This window comes from Tachyglossus aculeatus, chromosome 3 (genome assembly GCF_015852505.1).
Source record: "Tachyglossus aculeatus isolate mTacAcu1 chromosome 3, mTacAcu1.pri, whole genome shotgun sequence".
In the NCBI taxonomy this organism is placed as follows: Eukaryota; Metazoa; Chordata; class Mammalia; order Monotremata; family Tachyglossidae; genus Tachyglossus; species Tachyglossus aculeatus.
In genome coordinates, this window is record NC_052068.1 from 99,642,364 (window position 1) to 99,662,580 (window position 20,217).

At 54.0% G+C, this 20,217-nt stretch overlaps 1 protein-coding gene across 1 annotated transcript; it reads left to right on the forward strand.

Annotated features, from left to right (window-relative positions):
• The first annotated feature begins 2,774 nt into the window (after positions 1-2,774).
• MYORG (myogenesis regulating glycosidase (putative)) lies at positions 2,775-15,899 on the forward strand. Its single transcript, XM_038744155.1, has 3 exons — positions 2,775-2,840; positions 12,885-12,957; positions 13,675-15,899. Exon 3 carries the CDS (start codon positions 13,710-13,712, stop codon positions 15,840-15,842), a length of 2,133 nt encoding a protein of 710 aa, XP_038600083.1. The 5' UTR covers positions 2,775-2,840; positions 12,885-12,957; positions 13,675-13,709; the 3' UTR covers positions 15,843-15,899.
• Positions 15,900-20,217: the final 4,318 nt, after the last annotated feature.

The window sequence follows — 20,217 nt, forward strand, 5'->3', positions numbered from 1 at the left end:
CCCTTTCTCCCCCCCCACCCCCACCAGCGGCCAGCAGGTGCAGCTCCTCGCCTGGGCGGGAGGGGGCGCCCTCGGCCGGCCCCCTCTTTCCTCTCCCCCTCCCCATCCCCCCCACCCCCTTCCCCTCCCCACAGCACCTGTGTATACATGTTTGTACAGATTTATTACTCTGTTTATTTTACTTGTACATATTTACTATTCTATTTATTTCATCCCCCGGGCCCGGAATGCCCTCCCTCTGCCCATCCGCCAAGCTAGCTCTCTTCCTCCCTTCAAGGCCCTGCTGAGAGCTCACCTCCTCCAGGAGGCCTTCCCAGACTGAACCCCCTCCTTCCTCTCCCCCTCGTCCCCCTCTCCATCCCCCCCATCTTACCTCCTTCCCTTCCCCACAGCACCTGTATATATGTTTGTACATATTTTTTACTCTGTGTATTTATTTTACTTGTACATATCTATACCTGATCACCTTGTAACCCCCAGCGCTTAGAACAGTGCTTTGCACATAGTAAGCGCTTAATAAATGTCATTATTATTATTATTATTATTATTATTCTATTTATTTTATTTTGTTAGTATGTTTTGTTTTGTTCTGTCTCCCCCTTTTAGACTGTGAGCCCACAGTTGGGTAGGGACTGTCTCTATACGTTGCCAACTTGTACTTCCCAAGCGCTTAGTGCAGTGCTCTGCACACAGTAAGCGCTCAATAAATATGATTGATTGGTTGATTTTGTTAATATGTCTTGTTGTCCGTCTCCCCCTTCTAGAATGTGAGCCCGCTGTTGGGTAGGGGCCGTCTCTATCTGTTGCCAACTTGTACTTCCCAAGCGCTTAGTACAGTGCTCCGCACGCAGTAAGCGCTCAGTAAATACGATTGAATGAATGAATGGGGGGGGGGAATACGACCCACGGACCCAACAACAGAGGAGCCAATCAGGAGGCAGGGGGTGGTGGCCACGCCCTGAGGGGGCGTGGCCTTCGATGAGAGGGGCGTGGCTTGGTGACGTAAGGGCTGTTATGGGCGTGGCCTATAGGGCGTGGCCTGCGGAGGGAGAGCCCGGACTGCCCTATAGGGGGCGTGTCCTATAGGGGGCGTGGGTTAATGGCGCGCCGGGGCTGTCCGGGGGCGTGTCCTATAGGGACAGTGCTTCATCATCATCATCATCAATCGTATTTATTGAGCGCTTACTATGTGCAGAGCACTGTACTAAGCGCTTGGGAAGTACAAGTTGGCAACATATAGAGACAGTCCCTACCGAGCAGTGGGCTCACAGTCTAAAAGGGGGAGACAGAGAACAAAACCAAACATACTAACAAAATAAAATAAATAGAATAGATATGTACAAGTAAAATAAATAGAGTAATAAATATGTACAAACATATATACATATATACAGGTGCTGTGGGGAAGGGAAGAAGCTTCATTCATTCATTCCGTCGTATTTGTGGAGCGCTTTTTTTTTAAATGGCATTTATTAAGCGCTTACTATGTGCAAAGCACTGTTCTAAGCGCTGGGGGGATACAAGGTGATCAGGTTGTCCCACGTGGGGCTCCCAGTCTTAATCTCATTTTACAGATGAGGTAACTGAGGCACAGAGAAGTTAAGCGGCTTGCCCGAGGTCCCGCAGCTGACAAGTGGCGGAGTCGGGATTCGAACCCATGACCTCTGACTCCAAAGCCCGTGCTCTTTCCGCCGAGCCACGCTGCTTCTCTTCATCATCATCATCAATCGTATTTATTGAGCGCTTACGGTGTGCAGAGCACTGTACTAAGCGCTTGGGAAGTACAGGTTGGCAACATATAGAGACAGTCCCTACCCAACAGTGGGCTCACAGTCTAAAAGGGGGAGCTAGAGAACAAAACAAAACATATTACAAAACATTCTCTTGCTGTGGGCAGAGCACTGTACTAAGCGCTTGGGAAGTAGGGAAGCAGCGTGGCTCAGCGGAAAGAGCCCGGAATTTGAAGTCGGAGGTCATGGGTTCAAATCCCGACTCCGCCACTTGTCAGCTGTGTGACTTTGGGCCAGTCACTTCATCATCATCATCAATCGTATTTATTGAGCGCTTACTATGTGCAGAGCACTGTACTAAGCGCTTGGGAAGTACAAATTGGCAACATATAGAGACCATCCCTACCCAACAGTGGGCTCACAGTCTAAAAGGGGGAGACAGAGAACTAAACCAAACACACTAACAAAATAAAATAAATAGGATAGATATGTACAAGTAAAATAAATAAATAAATAGAGTAATAAATATGTACAACCATATATACATATATACAGGTGCTGTGGGGAAGGGAAGGAGGTTAGACGGGGGGGGATGGAGAGGGGGACGAGGGGGAGGGGAAGGAAGGGGCTCAGTCTGGGAAGGCCTCCTGGAGGAGGTGAGCTCTCAGCAGGGCCTTGAAGGGAGGAAGAGAGCTAGCTCATCTAGCGGATGGGCAGAGGGAGGGCATTCAGAGACTTCACTTCTCTGGGCCTCAGTGACCTCCTCTGTAAAATGGGGGTGAAGACGGTGAGCCCCCACGTGGGACAACCTGGTCACCTTGTAAATTCCCCGGGGCTTAGAACAGTGCTTTGCACGTAGTAAGCGCTTAATAAATGCCATCATCATTATTACTATTGTTATTATAGGGGGCAGGGCCGGGGCTGTCCGGGGGCGTGTCCTATAGGGGGCAGAGCCGGGGGCGTGTCCTATAGGGGGCCGTGCCCAGGCTCGGTGTGCGGGGCGGGGGCGTCGCCGTGGGCAGTCGCGTCCGGGGCGGGGGCAGCTTCGAGTCCGGCCGGCACCGGGCACCGGGCACCGGACGCCACCGGCCCAAATCGCACCCGGCTCCCGTAAGTGCCCGCAGGGGGGAGGGGGCAGGGCCCGCCCCCCTGACCATTCATTCAGTCCTATTTATTGAGCGCTTACTGTCTGCAGAGCACTGGACCATAACCCAGTGAGAGCGGTAGGACCAAGCTAGTCCCCTCTCTTCCTGCGGCCAGGGGACGGGCAAGGTTTCCGTCCTTCCTCTTGTCGTGTCCGTCTCCCCCCCCGCTCCTAGGCTGGGAGCCCGTTGGTGGGTTTTTTTTTTTATAAGGGCATTTATTAATCAATCAATCAGTCGTATTTATTGAGCGCTTACTGTGTGCAGAGCACTGTACCAAGCGCTTGGGAAGTACAAGTTGGCAACATATAGAGACAGTCCCTACCCAACAGTGGGCTCACAGTAATCGCTTACTATGTGCAAAGCACTGTTCTGAGCACTGGGGAGGTTACAAGATGATCGGGTTGTCCCACGGGGGGCTCACAGTCTTCCTCCCCATTTTACAGATGAGGTCACTGAGGCCCAGAGAAGTGAAGTGACTTGCCCAAAGTCACACAGCTGACAACTGGCGGAGCAGGGATTTGAACCCATGACCTCTGACCCCAAAGCCCAGACTCTTTCCACTGAGCCACGGGTGGTCTCTCTCTGTTGCCCAATTGCAGTTTCCGAGCACTTAGCCCAGTGCTCTGCATACAGGAAGCCCTCGATCAATACGACTGAATGAAGGAATGGATAATGATGTGGGTATCTATCTCTAATTCTATTTATATTGATGCTATTCATGCCTCTTGTCTACTTGTTTTGTTGTCTGTCCCCCTCTTTCTAGACTGTGAGCCGGTTGTTGGGCACGGATGGTTTCTATCTGTTGCCCAATTGCAGTTGCCGAGCACTTGGCCCAGTGGTCTGCACACAGGAAGCGCTCAATCAATACTACTGAATGAATGAATGGATAATGATGTGTGTCCATATGTCTAATTCGATTTATATTGATGCTATTCATGCCTCCTGTACTTGTTTTGTTTTGTTGTCTGTCTCCCCCTTCTAGACTGTGAGCCCGTTGTTGGGTAGGGACCGTCTCTATATGTTGCTGACTTGTACTTCCCAAGCGCTTAGTACAGTGCTCTGTACACAGTAAGCGCTCAATAAATACGATTGAGTGAATGAATGAACAATGATGTGTATGTATCTCTAATTCCATTTATTTATATCGATGTTATTGATGCCTCTTGTTTTGCTGTCTCCCCCCTGCCCCCTTGACTGTGAGCCTGTTGTTGGGTAGGGATTGTCTCTGTTGCCCAATTGTACTTCCCAAGCACTTAGTCCAGTGCTCTGCACACAGTAAGCACTCAATAAATAAGAATGAATGAATAATGATGTGTGTATCTATTCCTAATTCCATTTACTAATATCGATGCTATTGATGCCTCTTTACTTGTTTTGATGTCTGTCTCCCCACCTTCTAGACTGTAAGCCCAGTGTGGGCAGAGATTGTCTCTCTTTATTGCTGAATTGTATTGCTGTATTGTAGTGCCCAATTGTACTTCCCAAGCACGTAGTCCAGTGCTCTGCACACAGTAAGCGCTCATTAAATACGATTGAATGAATGAATGAATGTAAAGTGGAGGGAAGGTTAAGGAGGGAGTATAGTCTGACATTCCATAAAGAGCTGTGATTATTAAGGGGTGGAGGGGGTGGGTGGGAGGAATTGGCAGTGCCCTTCCCCCCCGAGAAGGGCAGAGTTGGGGGGTTGACAGTGCCTGGGGGTGACGGGGTAGAAGGACCTCATAGGGAGTGAGGAAAAAATGTGTGTTGTCCATCCCTGGGGTATCAATCCACAAAAGACCCTGCCTGGGGGAAAGAGGATGTCCCACCGAGAGGCAGGTGATGGGTTGGTTGGCCTCTGCTGGACCCTGCATCTGAGACCCAACTGACTGATTATATTTATTGAGTGCCTACCATGTGCAGAGCACTGTACTGAACACTTGGGAGAGTACAGTGGTATTTATTGAATGCTTACTATGTATGTGTAGAGCACTGACCTAAGCAGTTGGAAGAGTACAGTACAACAGAATAAGCAGACACGTTCCCTGCTGTTAACGAGCTTACGGTCTAGATGGAGGAGACGGATATTAATCTAGAATTAATGCTGCAGAAGGAAACAGTGAATAAGGGCCATCGAATGTCACTGTGTATTATTATTATCCCAAGTGCTTAGTCCAGTGCTCAGTACACAGTAAGAGCTCAATAAATATGATTGCATGAATGAATGAATCAAGGGGTGGGGTGGGCCTGGCAGACCGGGAATCCCAATTTCAGAAAAGAAGTGTCTTTCTTTCCTAGCTAGGGCTGGGGTAGAGACCTAGGGTGGAGGGGTGACCCGGCATCAGCAACAGAAAACAGATGCATTTGATGAGGGGCGAAACTAGGATAACTACGACAAACTAGGGTGAAAGGGCAGTTGGGGGATTCTCTGGGGTGCTGTGCAATCCCCAGTTTCCAGAGGCTGACCTGCTGGCTGGAGGTTGGTCTCCTCCTCTGCTCCCCACCCATAATAGCTGTTTTGCTTTCTCTCCGCCCTGTGAATTTGGGATTGTGGCTGGACGGTTTCCAAGAAGCGCAGAGATTCCGTGGAGGAAGGGGAAGAGGGAGAGGAGGAGGAGGCGGGAGATCTGGAGGAGGGTCCTGGGAAGACAGGCAGGAAAAAGAGAAGCAGCGTGGCTTAGCGGAAAGAGTACGGGCTTGGGAGTCAGAGGTCGTGGGTTCTAATCCCGGCTCTGCCACTTGTCAGCTGTGCGACTTCGGGCAACTCAGTTCGCTTTTCTGGGACTCGGTTACCTCATCTATAAAATGAGGATCAAGACTGTGAGCCCCACATGGACAACCTGATAACCTTCTATCTGTCCCAGCGCTTAGAACACATAGTAAGCTCTTAACAAATACCAACATTATTATTATTACTATTATTATTATTAAAAAGATGGGGAGGCTGATGCAGGCTGGCAGCCCACAAGGAGTTGAAGGAGGCCCAGTGGGTCAGAGCCTATTTCTGCCACCACCATGCTGGATGGCTCAAGTCTCCTCTGAACCTCAGTTTCCTCAGCTGTGGGGGAGAGGGAATAATGAGCCACCCTGAACCCAACCCAAACCCACCCGAATCTGCAACTCAGCGCAAGTGAATTTGGGTCTCCACTCCCCAGCCCTGCGCAAACAGTGATTATCCCGCTGCCATTGGTTTGGGTTCGGGCTAACAACCCCCTCGGAATGGGGAGACATACAGTGGAGATCCCAAAAAGGCGGGGGAGGAGGAGGAAGATGAAACGGAGCCGCCGACCGCCGTCCCGGGCTGAGTTCAGACCCGAGGAGTCCACGGCCTGCCACCTGCTTGGAAACTCTCCTGGGCTTTTTCTGTAAAAGATGTCGGTGGCAACCCAAGCGTGCACCCGTGTGTGTGTGTTCTAATAGTATTTATTAAGTGCTTACTCTGTGCCAGGCACTGTACCAAGTGCTGGGGTAGATACAAGCTAATCACATTGGGCACAGTCCATGTCCTATGTAGGGCTCCGGGCTCAATCCCCATTTTTCAGATGAGGTAACCGAAGCACAGAGAAGTGAAGTGACTCGCCCAAGGTCACAAGGCAGGCAAGTGGCGGAACCGGGATTAGAACCTCAGGTCCTCAGACTTCCAGGCCCGGGCTCTATCTGCTAGGTCATGCTATTTGGGGAGGCCACGCTATTTGGGGAGGCCACGTGTTGGGGGTTGGGGGAGTCCAAGGGGTCTGAGATGAGGAGATAAGGAAGGGGACAGATGGGGTAGGGGCGGCCTCCCCAGTGACCCCTTCCCGGAGCTCTGATCCCGTTTGGAGCTCCTGGGAAGCGGGGAATTTGGGTTCCGGGCAGAGAGAATGCAGCAGGAGAAATGCGTTCCAGATCCCCCCCCCCCCCCCCCAAACAGATCTATTTCAACATATGAAATATGAGGAAAGCATCCTGCCCTACTCCAGTAGCTAGGGGGTGGGGATGTGTGTGTTGTACGTGTGTCCTGGCCTGCCACGTTGTCCCCCTGAGGGGGTCTTTCTGTTGCAGAACGGGTTGAATGCCCTCCTGAAATGGGGGGGGACAGGAAGTCTCTAGGAATTAACTATGGCCAGTGGACACTTGATATTCTCCCATACCCCTAAACCCACAGCCCTTACGTTCAGATCTTTAAATTATATATTATAAATTATTGGCTCGTGTCTGCCTCCTCCTCTAGACTGTAATAGGCAGGGAACGTGTCTGCTAAATTTGTCGTTTTGTACTCCACCAAGAGCTTAGTATGGTGCTCTGCACATAGTAAGCGCTCAGGAAATATGATTGATGGGTCGATTGACTAAACAGCCACACTGCTCCCTCTCAGAGGCTCCTCCTCCTTGCTCCTTCCTCCTGACCCAACCCCCCAACCCCCTCATCCCTTCCCCCATCCCCCCACCCCTCTATGCTGTCTGGGTGTGACTAAAACCACCTGAAATCCAGGACCACTGAACAAGGTCATCCCCCATCCACCAGTTCCTTGCCCTCCCCTTCCCTTCACTAAGACCAAACTGTGTACAGGGATGCAGATTGTATCCACTCAGTGGTCCATATTAAGCACTTTCTCTGCACAGAGCACTGTATTAAGCCCTTGGCAGAGTACAGTAGAATTAGTAGATGCGATCCCTGCCCTCAAGGAGCTTACAGTCTAGAGGCCAGGGAGACAAACACTAACATACATTACAGGAAGGTGGAAGAAATAGAGTATATAGGTTCAGAGCGGGAAGTGTATAGAGCCTGGGAGTGAGAAGGTTGTGAGTTCTAATCCCGGCTCCGCCACTTCTCTGCCGTGTGGCCCTGGGAGAATGACTTCGCTTCTCGCGTGCCTCAGTGACCTCATCTGTAAAATGGGGATTAAGACTGTGAGCCCCATGCGGGACAGGGACTCTGCCAACCTGATCTACTTGTATCCACCCCAGCACTTAGTACAGTTTCTGGCTCATAGTAAGCGCTTAACAGAAAAAACCCAACCCAATCGTTATTATTATATTGTGGATTGTGAGTAGCCAAGTGCTTAGGTGCTGGAGAAGTGCTGAAACGGCAGTTGGGGAGATAGAGGATGGAGTGATAGATGAATCCTGGAAGGCCTGCTGGAAGAAGCGTGATTTGGGAAGGATTTTGAAGATGGGGAGAGCAGTGGGCTGCCCGCTGGCTAATTCCAGGCAGAAGGCTGGGGAACTGAACAAGAGTGAGAGGCAAGGAGGAGGCACAGTCAGTAGATCGGCCGGAGAGGAAAAGGGCATGTGACCGGTGGTGGGGTGATTGAACAGATGATAAGTAGAGGGGAGGGAGAGCCGATTGAAGGCTCCAGAGTCCACGGTCAGGAGTTTCTGCTCGACGCAGAGAGGGCTGGACAACCGTTGAAGGTTTTTCCAGGGGTGGGGTGGGGAGGCGTGTGCAGAACAGCGCTTTAGAAAAACAATCCAGGCAGCAGAGTGAAGTGGAGACTGGAGAGGGGAGAGGCTGGGAGAAGGAGCGTGGCTCCGTGGAAAGAGCAAGGGCTTTGGAGTAAGAGGTCATGGGTTCAAATCCTGGCTCTGCCAATTGTCAGCTATGTGACTTTGGGCAAGTCACTTAACTTCTCTGTGCCTCAGTTACCCCGTCTGTAAAATGGGGATGAAGACTGTGAGCCCTCCAGAGGATAACCTGATCACTTTGTAACCTCCCCAGTGCTTAGAACAGTGCTTTGCACATAGTAAGTGCTTAAGAAATGCCATTATTATTATTATTATTATTATTATTATTATTAAGGGGTGTCAGCAAGGAGGGATTTGACATGCGCCTCAATGACTGTGGTGGAAGTTTAGGTTTAGTTTAAGAAGTTTAGTTTAGGTAGAAAGGAAGGGGCAGATTCTGGAAATGTGATGGAGGAAGAAGAGACGGGGCTGGGAGTTGAAGGAGAAGGAGGGGTTGAGAATAATGCCAAGGCCGTGGGCGTGACAAAGAGAGGGGCTTGGGTTCAGGAGACCCAGTTCTGCTACTGGCCTGTCGCGTAACCTTGTACAGTTCGCTGACTCTCTCTGAGGCTCAGTTCCCTTATCTGTGAAATGGGACAAAGACGATGATAATTAGGGTATTTGTTAAGATAGTGTTAATCGCTGTGTGGTCTGTATGTGCTGTATGGTGAGACAACGCATGGGACTCACAGTCTTAAGACTGAAGAGCAGATACTGAGTCCCCATTTTATGGATGAGGGACCTGAGGTGCAGAAAAGGTAAATGACTTGCCCGAGGTCATACAGCAGGAAAGTGGGGGATCTGGGAGTAGAACCCAGACTCCTAGCCTTGTGCTCTTTCTACTAAGCCAGGCTGCTTGTGAACTCTGTGTGGGACAGGGACTGTGGCCAATCTCATTACTTTATTGCTACCTTAGTGTTGAGCACTTAAAAAGTCTTTTAATAAATGTCATTTAAAAAAAATGATGGGAAAGTTAGGTAGAGGGGATAGCTCGTTGTGGGCAGGGAATGTCACTCTTTATTGCTGTATTGTACTCTGCCATGAACAGTGCTTTGCACATAGTAAGTGCTTAATAAATGCCATTATTATTATTATTATTATCATTATTATTACTACAGTGCTCTGCACACAGGAAATGCTCAATAAATAGGACTGAATGAATGAATGAGTGAAATTGGGAGGGCAGATGAGTTCAGCTTTGGATATATGATCCTTGAGGTGCTGGTGTGATGTCCTGGAGGCAGGTGGAGAGGTGAGATTGCAGAGAAAGAGAGAGGCAGCACCGGAGATGTAGATTTGGGAGTCGTAGAGGGTCGTTGAAGCCTGGGCAATAGATGAGCTCCCCAAAGGAGTGAGTGTGGACTAAGAATAGGAGGGGACCCAGAACTGAGCCATGAACGACCGACCCCACCACAGTTATCGGTGGGAGACAGAGGAGGAGCCTGCTGAATTGATGGAATAAGTTGCCAGAGAGGTAGGGGGAGAATTAGGACAGGGTAGGGGGAGAATTAGGAGAGGACAATGTCGGTGAAATTAAGGTTAATCAGTCACTCAGTGGTATGTATCGAGTGCTTACTGTGTGCAGAGCACTGTACGAAGTGCTCGGGAGTGTACAATACAATACAGAGTCGGTATTCATATTCCCTGCCTGCCAAAAGCTTGCAGTCTAGAAGGGGAGACAGACATGAAAATCAATTGTGGATATGTACATATGTGCTGCGTGGTTGAAGGTGGGGTGAATATAAATCAGTCGATCATACTTATTAATAATAATAATAATAACGACAGCATTTGTTAAGCACTTACTATGTGCCAAGCACTGTTCTAAGCACAAGTTCATCAGGTTGACCCACGTGGGGCTCACAGTCTTAATCCCCACTTTATAGAGGAGGGAACCGAGGCTCAGAGAAGTTAAGTGACTTGCCCAAGGTCACACAGCAGACACGTGGCAGAGCCGGGATTAAAACCCATGACCTCTGACTCCCAAGCCCGGGCTCTTTCCACTAAGCCACGCTGCTTCTCAAGTTCTTATTAAGTGCTTATTAAGCACTTACTATGTGCAGAGCACTGTACTAAGTTCATGGAAGACCACAGTACAACAGAGTCTAGAGGGAGAGACAGCCACTACTATAAAATAAATAATGTATTTGGTTTGCCTTAAAGATATGTACCTAAGTGCTTTAGGGTCAAGGGTGGGGCAAATATCAAATGCCCAAAGGTCCTAGATCCAAGCACAGAGACGATGCAGAAGGGAGAGGGAAGTGAGAAGCTGTGTGGCCTAGTGGATAAATCCCAGGCCTGGGAGTCCAAAGGACCTGGGTTCTAATCCTGGCTCCGCCACATGTCTGCTGGGTGACCTTGGGTGAGTCACTTCACTTCCTCTGTGCCTCAGTTACCTCATCTGTAAGATAGGGATTAAGACTGTGCGCCCCATGTGGGACACGGACTCTGTCCAACCTGATTAGCTTGTATCTATCCCAGCATTGAATTCTGGGCCTGGCACACAGTAAGCACATAAAAAATATCATTTAAAAAAAGTGCTTAAAGGATGCAGATTCAAATGCCTTGGTGAGGCGGAAAAGCGAAGGATGTGAGGGTGTAGTCAAGGAAGGCCTCTTGGAGGAGGTGTGATTTTAATAAGACTTCGAAGGTCGCGAGAATGGTGGTCTGTCAGATAGGAAGGGGGAGGGAGTTCAGGGCTTCAGGCAGGACGTGGGCAAGGGTCAAGCGCTTAGTACAGTGCTCTGCACACAGTAAGCGCTCAATAATTATGATTGAATGAAAAGGGGTCAGTAGCGAGATGGAGGAGATTGAGGGACAGTGAGTAGGTTGGCGTTGGAGGAGCAAAGCATGTGAGCTGGGTTGTTGAAGAAAATCAGTGAGAAAAGGTAGGAGGGGGAGAGCTGATTGAGTGCCTTAAAGCTGATGGTAAGGAGTCTCTGTTTTGATGCAGAGGTGGACTGGCAGCCATTGGAGGCTTCTGAGGAGAGGGGAGATGGGAACTGACTGCTTTTTTTTTCTTTTTAGAAAAATGATCTGGGCAGCAGTGTAAAGTCTGGGCTGGGGTAGGGAGAGCCAGGAAGCAGGGAGGTCAGCGAGGAAGCCGAGGCAGTAATCAAGGCGGGATAGGAGAAGGGCTTGGATCAGCAGAGTAGCAGTTGGGAGGGAGCGGAAAGGGTAGATTTTAGCACTGTCATGAAGGTAGAACTGACAGGATATGGTGACTGAGTGAATGGAGTTGAAGAGTGAGAGGAGGTGGTCAGTGGGAGCATCCACGTGGAGATGGACATCCCTAAGGATCAATGTAGGATGGAGAAAGAGAGAAGGGAAGAGAAAAGAGAAAGGTGAGACATGGGACAGGCAGTCCTGAAGGATTAGTTCCTTGGCAGGGAATATGTCCGCTAGTTGTCCTATTGTGCGCTGCCAAGTGCGTAGTACAGTGCTCTGCACATAGTAAGAGCTCAATGAATGCCAATAATTGATTGATTCTTGACTTGGAGAGGATCGTTCAAAGGGGTCCGTGCCAGAGGGGGCTGCAGCTTTACGATTAGAGTTCAAGGGACTTGGGGACTCTCAAGGAGAGTAGTTAGTTGGCTTTCCCCAGGCATGTTTAAGATCGAAAAGTAGCCTCGGTCCTGGGGAGTGAAGAAGGCGAAAGCTGGATGGTAGAGGGTCAAAGAAGAAGGTGGCAGGAGGAAGTAGAGGCAGTGAAGGTAAACAACCCCTTTGATGGGTTAGGACAGGAATAGGAGGAGGGAAATGAGGCGATGAGTGGAGAGAGAAGCAAGTCAAGCTGTGCAGGAACTGGCACGGAGCTCTCCAGGCCAGCGGCTCTGCGGGGTCTCTGGGGCCTGCCGGCAGGAGGGAGAAAATTCAAAAATCCAGGAATCAGGGAGCAGTCACACCGCCTGTTAGGAGCTAAACAGTCTGACTGGCGCATGAGGGCCCATGGCTCATTCACACCTCCTCACAAACTACACCCGCCTTTACAAAGGTCCACATGCATTCACACAGATACGTCACACACCTACACGCTAATGCACGTGAAGGCCTGGATGTCAGTCAGGCAATCTTATTTACTGAGCGCTCGCTGAGTGCAGAGCACTGTACAAAGCGCTTGGGAGAGAGCTTAGTAGTGTTATATTGTTTTATCTATCTATCTATCTATATATATATGTATATTATATAACAGACACATTCCCTGCCCACTACAAGCTTACAGTCTAGAGGCAGACGGTAATATAAATAAATAGATTACAGATGTGTATATAAGTGCTGTGGGGCTGGTGGGGGTGAATAATAATAATGGTGGTATTTGTTAAGTGCTTACCCTGTGCCAGGCACTGTACTAAGGGCTGGGGTGGATACGAGCAACTCGGGCTGGACACAGTTACGGCCTCCTCAATGTTCTGAGACTGGCCTGGGAATAGAACCCAGGAGTTCCGACCCCAACCGAGCCCGAGTGCTGTCTCGTCACTGGCCCCCTTGCGCGCGTCACCCAGGCTCCACGCCCCAGTTCGCTAATTCCCACCCATTTTCTCTTTCAGCTCTTTGGCCCCGTGGGACAGTCCACCCAGCGCACGCCCCATGCCTATCCGACTGCCTGCTCTGGACACCACCGTAAGACTCCTCCGTTTGGTTTCACACACACCCTCTCCTCTCCCATTACCTCCGTCCGGTCCTGACTCTACAGGATCCTGGATCGATCGATTAATGAATCAATCAGTCGTATTTATTCATTCCCCTTCGATCGTATTTATCGAGCACTTACTGTACTAAGTACTGGGGAGAGTACAGTATAACAGTTGATAGACGTGGCCCCTGCCCATGACAGTCTACGGGGGAGACGGACATGAACGTAATATAAAGAAATGAATCCTAAATACGTGCATAACTGCCATAGGGTTGAGGGAGGGGTGATTAAAGGGGGCAGATCCAAGTGCTAGGGTGACGCCAAAGGGAGCGGGAGAAGAGTAAAGGAGGGCTCAGTCGGGGAAGGCCTCTTGGAGGAGATGGGCCTTCGGTAAGGCTTTGAAGTGGGGGAGAGTTGCTGTCTGTCAGATATGAAGAGGGAGGCGGTTCCGGGCCAGAGTTCCCGGCCATCTCCCCTAGCAAACTGGGAGCCCCTCCCCTGGCCCCCAAGGAGCGGGGCTGCATCCGTTCTCTAATAGGGAGCCCCTCCCGCCCGCCTCCACCTCTCCATCCCCTCCCCGGGTTCCCCGGATGGGGTTGCTCCTCACCCCGAGCGTGAGCCCATCGTCCAGGCCGCCTTCGCTCCGGCAGGCACTAACCGACCCACGTTTCCTCTTCCCCCGGTTCTGGGCTCCGGCTTTCCAGGACCGGAAGGCGCCCCGGGCCCCGCCGCGAGGGTTATGCTCCGGGGCTCCGCCGAGAGCCAGCCGTCTCCCCGTCTGAGGAGGCGCGGGGCGCCCGGCCCCGCCGCCATGTACACCTTCCTGCCGGAGAGCTTCTCGCCGGCCAAGGCCAAGACCCCTAAAGAGCTGAAGCCCCTGGTGGCGTCGGCACTGCTGGGCCTGCTCCTGCTGCTGGCTGCCGCGGTGGCCTGGGGCTACTACACGGCCTCGCTGCGCAAGGCCGAGCGGCTCAAGGCGGAGCTGCTGGACCTGCGGCCCAACGGCTTCTCCATCCGCAACCAGCGGGGCGAGGCGGTGTTCCGGCTGGCCTTCGGGTCCGGCAGCCTGGACCTGGAGTCCTGCGCCCGGGAGGGTGACGTGCTGAGCTGCGGCCGCTCGAGCCAGGGCCGGCTCAACTTCTTCATCCAGACGGTGCGGCCCAAGGACACGGTCATGTGCTACCGGGTGCGCTGGGAGGAGTTCTCGGAGGCGGCTGCCGTGGTGCACATCATGTACCAAGGGGACGCGCGCTGGTACGGCGGGGCGGAGATGAGCACCCAGCACTGGCCCATCCGGCTGTCGGGCCAGCAGGACCCGCGGCCCTTTCTGACCAGCGACGTCTACTCCTCCCGGGGCAGCTTCGGGGGCATCCTGGAGCGCTACTGGCTGTCGTCCAAGGCGGCCGCCATCAAGATCAACGACTCGGTGCCCTTCCACCTGGGCTGGAACGCCTCAGACGGCTCCCTGGTCTTCCAGGCCCGCTACGGGGACTCCCCGTACGGGCCGCCGCCGGGCCGGGCCCCCTTCCCCGAGCTGAGCTACCGGGTGTGCGTGGGCTCGGACGTCACCTCCATCCACAAGTACATGGTGCGGCGCTACTTCGACAAGCCGTCCAAGGTCCCCGCCGAGGCGGCCTTCCGCTACCCGATCTGGTCCACCTGGGCCCTGTTCAGGAGCGACATCGACCAGGACAAGATCCTGCGCTTCGCCGAGAAGATCCACCAGCACGGCTTCAACTGCAGCCACATCGAGATCGATGACATGTACACCCCCCGCTACGGCGACTTCTCCTTCGACCCTGCCAAGTTCCCCAACGCCAGCGAGATGTTCCGCCAGCTGGGCCGGGGCGGCTTCCGGGTCACCCTGTGGGTCCACCCCTTCGTCAACTACGACTCCCCCAACTTCGGTGAGGGCATCGAGCGCCGGCTGTTTGTCCGGGAGCCCACCGGCCGCCTGCCGGCCATGGTGCGGTGGTGGAACGGCATCGGCGCCATCTTGGACTTCACCAACCCGGCCGCCCGGGACTGGTTCCAGGGCCACCTGCGCCGGCTGCGGGACCAGTACGGCGTGGCGTCCTTCAAGTTCGACGGGGGGGAGGTCAGCTACCTGCCGCAGGCCTTCAGCACCTTCCGCCCGCTGGCGGACCCCAACCTCTGGAGCCGGCGCTACACGGAGATGGCCGTCCCCTTCTACGAGCTGGCGGAGGTGCGGGTGGGCTACCACTCGCAGAACATCTCCTGCTTCTTCCGCCTCATCGACCGTGACTCGGTCTGGGGCCACGAGCTCGGCCTCAAGTCCCTGATCCCGGCCGTGCTGACGGTCAGCATGCTGGGCTACCCCTTCATCCTGCCCGACATGATCGGCGGCAACTCCGTGCCCGGCTCGGCGGACGGCCCCACCCCCGCCGGGCCCGCCTCCGCCTCCGGCCTCCCCGACCGGGAGCTGTACGTCCGCTGGCTGGAGGTGGCCGCCTTCATGCCGGCCATGCAGTTCTCCATCCCGCCCTGGCTGTACGACCGCGAGGTGGTGGAGATCGCCCGCAAGTTCACCGCCCTGCGGGCCTCGCTGGTGGCCCCGCTGCTGCTGGAGCTGGCCGGGGAGGTGACGGACACCGGGGATCCCATCGTCCGGCCCATCTGGTGGATCTCGCCCAGCGACGAGACGGCCCACAGGGTCGACTCGCAGTTCCTCATCGGCGACACGCTCATGGTGGCCCCCGTGCTGGAGCCCGGTAAGCAGGAGCGGGACGTCTACCTGCCCGCCGGAAAGTGGCGCAGCTACAAGGGGGAGCTGATCGACAAGGCGCCCATCCTGCTGACCGACTACCCCGTGGACCTGGACGAGGTGGCCTACTTCACCTGGGTGTCCTAGTCCGCCTCGCTCCGCCGGCTGAGGGGGCCCGGAACGGGCCCGACCCTCTGGGGCCGGAAGGCGGGGGCAGGGCAGGGCGGGGAGAGAGGAGCCGGGTTCTGCCGCCACGGAGGCCGCTTCTAGAGCCCAGCCGGACCCCGGACCGTGGGGACCGGCGCTTGTCCTTAGGAGACCCGGCTGCTTGCGGGGAGCGGGGGCGGGTACAGGTGGTGGTGAGAGGGTCTGTTCGCCCTCACTTTGGGATCCGGGCGAACCCCGGGGAGAACTCGCTGGAGTCCCTGCCGAGCTCACGCCGATGAAACCCCGGCGACCGAGGAGCCCGCACTGCCTGAGGTCCCAGCCCTGGAGCATGCCAGGAGTCGTAGCTTTAGGGGCTGGGAAAGAGCCGCTGACCTCCGGATCCTCGCGGAGAGCGGCTGTGCCCAGAAGCGGAAGGGAGTCGGGGGACAATGATGTCCCACAAACCACCTGGGCTCTGTTCGTGGGGTCCCCATCCGGTCCCCTTCCACCCCCCGGGATCCCGCGTTCCTGCCGCCCGTCCGGGCCCTGGCTCTCGGGCCTCTGTCTTAAAGCACCGTTTTTAATTCCAAGTCCTCTCCTGCTCTCCAGCTCCTCCACCCCCAGCTCCCTGCCCTCATCGTCTTCCCCTCCCGCCCGGTTCCCAACCGTGCAGACACATGCACCGCCTCCCCTGCTTCTTGACCAAATCCCCGTCAGGAATCTCAATCTTTTTAAATCCCAGAACCGCCCCCCTGATCCCAGCCTGGTCCCCTCCGGCCCCACCGGCGAGGGGTCTCGCCGGGGTCAGGGAAAGGAGTCCTGGGAAAGCTGGTGGATCTCTGCAGGGAAGACCACAGCCCAGCCGCCTCTCTCCTCTCACACTGCAACCGCTGTCCTAGAATTCCCAACCTGGCGGGGGCCGGGGCCTTTGGATGCCCTAATTATAGGTCGCTCGAGAGTCCCGGGGAGCTGTCTGGGCGGCTTAAGTGCCAGGGAGCTCAACCCAGACAAAATTCAGGAAGCGTCCTAGTCTCCCACCCACACTTTGGGCTACCTGCTGCTCTTCTCTGGCCCTCCTCACCTGTCGGGGCGCAGGGGGCGAGGTCTCTGCTGTTCAGTGTCAGGCCTCAAAGCACAAGGAGGAGAGACTGGCGTCAGGAGATCAGGTGGCATGGGGCATGGGGCGGGGCTAGAGGGCTCAGCGCAATCAGCATGGCACAGAGAACCCAAACAGAGAATTGGACTGGCAAGAGGATTCCGGGTCCAAAGATTCCCGGCTTCTTTTTGACTTCGTCCCCGAGAGGGCCAAGTTTAGATCCTTTTCTCTCTCTCTCTCTCTCTCTCTCCCTCCCTCCCCCGCCCATCTCAGGCTCCAGGTTTTTCTGAAGGATGTGGAGGAGACCTCCTGGGCCTTGACTGCCCTTCACCTCCCTGCTCCCCCACACGCCCCCCCACTCCCCCCCACCCCACGGCCAGCCAGCCTGTAGAGCTGGGCTAAGCCCTCCCCAATCCTCAAGGCATACAGATTCCTCTATGGGGTCAGGTGGTACCCACAGGTGCAGAGGGGCAGTAAGAGGAGCAGACTCAGTGTGGGAGAGTCCGGCCAGGGGTGTGGTATATAATACGGTTGTCCCGTCTCCCCTATCCCCTGGTACACCAGCCCAGCGCCCCGTCATTTGGGGAGTCCCTGCGTGGTTTCTCCTTCTCCTCCTCCTCCCCATCCCGTTGAGAAATTCAATTTAACAGGGACAGGGGAAGGGAGGAGAGAGAGCGGGGAAGTCACAGCCCCTGTGCCAACTTGGCACTCTGAAGCCTTCTGGTCTCCTGGGGCCTGAGCTCGGCTCCTGGCTCTGGGCCCAGAGCAGGGCTTTGCCCGCCAATGCTGCCCTGACCAACCCTAGAGAGTCACTTTTCTTCTGTCTGTGGCCTTCTCCGTCCCATCTCAAGGAGGCAGAAGTGTCATTTAGAGGCCTTAACACTAGCTAGCGTGGGCGTGCGTGTGTGGGTGTGCGTGTGTGAGCGTGTCTGAGGATGTGGGGGTGGGTGGGAGGGTGGGTGGGGACAGTTCGAAGAAGCCATTTCCTGAAATGAAATCACTTCCCATTTGAGTGAGGATTTCACGTTTGAATCTCAAAGGAAGGACTTCCCCTTCCAACCCCTTCTGTTTGCATCGGGAAGCAGGGATCTGGGAAAGCAGGTTGGGAAATTACATCTCTTAGGTGTGCAGGAGTTGACGGGGTTGGGGGGTGGGGGGGACAGACACGACACCCCACCCCCAATTCCCAGCAAGGTGCAGAACCAGCCTGCCAAGTGGTCTCAGAGTTTCCCATTGTGTATGTGTGTGTGTCCAAGCGTGATTGTGTTCATGTCTGTGCATATGTGAGTGCCTGTGTGTACATCCGTGAATGGACGGATGGATGGGGATGGAGTGGGTATGGGTCTATCAGCGTGTGCACGTGTTTGGATTCATTCCAGTCAAACCAAGAAGTGACCGTTTTCTGTGGCCATCGCTCACGCGAGCCCAGTGAGGATTTGGTTCTGTAGCATGAGGAGGGGAGGGGAGGGAGGCTGTGGCCCATTGTGGGTTTTTTTCTGTTTGAAGGCTTGGGGTCAGTGGGAAGAAGGACGCCTTAGGTCATGGCACCTGCTGACCGGTTTTAAAAATAAAAGACACTTTAAGACTTACCATTTGCCCGGGCTCCATCCTGCCTCGCTGATGGAAGGTTATAGAGATGCAGGGTTGGGGAGGGGGTGAGGGAGAGGACAAAGGAGGGAAGAGAGGAGTAGGGAGGAGATGGGAAAGAACGGGAAGAGGAGGAGGAGAAGGAGGAACCAAAACAGCCTGGCTAACATCAACACATTTCAAAAATCTACCAGCCGTCAAGACTGTCATCATCCCCCAAAATCACCCCCACCTCCCCCGATGCAGCACAGATGCCTCTGTCGGCTAGAAACAGGAGACCCCTAGCCTTGCATCACTTCATGCGAAGGCCTATTTTCCCACAGCCTGGTTTTGTCCTGGCCAAAAGATCTGATTTCATGAGTGGAACTCTTGGGGAATTGGGGGTTTGAGCGTCTCTGTGCTTCGGGTACCCCATCTGTAAAATGGGGATTTAAACTGTAAAGCCCACATGGGACAACCTGATTACCTTGTATCTACCCCAGCGCTTAGTGTAGTGCTTGGCACATAGTAAACGCTTAACAAATACCAAAATTATTATTATTATTCTCCAAGGGAGTGGGCGCCATGCCCTCTCAGCCCTCTCAGGCTGCTGGGACTCGGGACGGGCAGGGAATGTGTCTGTTTATTGTTGTATCGTACTCTCCCAAGCGCTCTGCACACAGTAAGCACCCAGTAAATAGGACTGAGTGCTTCCCAGCCCCCTGACAGCTTGGGCAGGAAGCCACACGGTGGTGTGGTGCCATCACCACCACTCCAAACAGGCCCATAGCCCTCCAAGCCCTCCCTCCCCTTCTCCTCCCAGGGAGTCTTTCATCCACAGACAAAGCAACTTCCTCCAAGGCCCAGAGCCCAGGACAGACTGTGCTTCCTCCCCTTTGATGTCTGGGCTGAGGGCTGGGGATCCCACCTAGTGAGGAATAAAGTGGGGAGGGTCTCCCCACCCCCAGATCTCTTAACCCCTTCAAGGCTGCAGCGTTTGGCTTGGAAAGCTGTGGCTGCTAGGCCGGAGCCCACCAGAATCCAGTCTCTCTCCTCTAACGGATGCCCCCTTCCAGATTTCCCGCAGGTAAGCGGACTGGGCCTGCCTTGTCATAAGAACCGTGGCCGCATATATGATTCGACCATCCTGGCAGAAGAGGATTATTCTGTATGTACCCCAGTGCCTAGTACAAAGTAAGCACTTAACAAATACCACTTTTTTTTTAAAAAAAAAAAAGGGTGCGCTGACAGCATTAAGGCGGAGGGATGATGGGGATGATGTTCAGAATCTGTCTTTTCTCTCTACTGCTGCCATCGGGTAAATCACTTGCTCTCTCTGAGCCTCACTTTCCCGTCTGTCCGCATGATGGGCCAGATCAAGGGAGACTATTCCCTGAGGGAGATGAAAAAAACCATCTCAGATTTTCCATGGCCCCAAGCTCCGGACTGAGGGAAGGGTGAGGCAGTGGTGCTTATTGTTGGAGCCAGGGTCAGCTCTGCATCTGGACATTCAGGGGAAGGGTTGCAGGGACTTCAGGGCACAGGGCCCAGCAGGCCCTGGCTGAGCTCCCAGCCCAGAGCCTCGGTGGAGATAAGGAGGGGCCAGTGAAGGGGGGAAGGGGAGCTGGCGTCTGTCTTCTGGAAAGGGTCTCGGCCACTGAGCGTTCGGTTCAGGGCAGGGGCAGAGGTCTTCCCCATGCAGCCCTCTTTTCC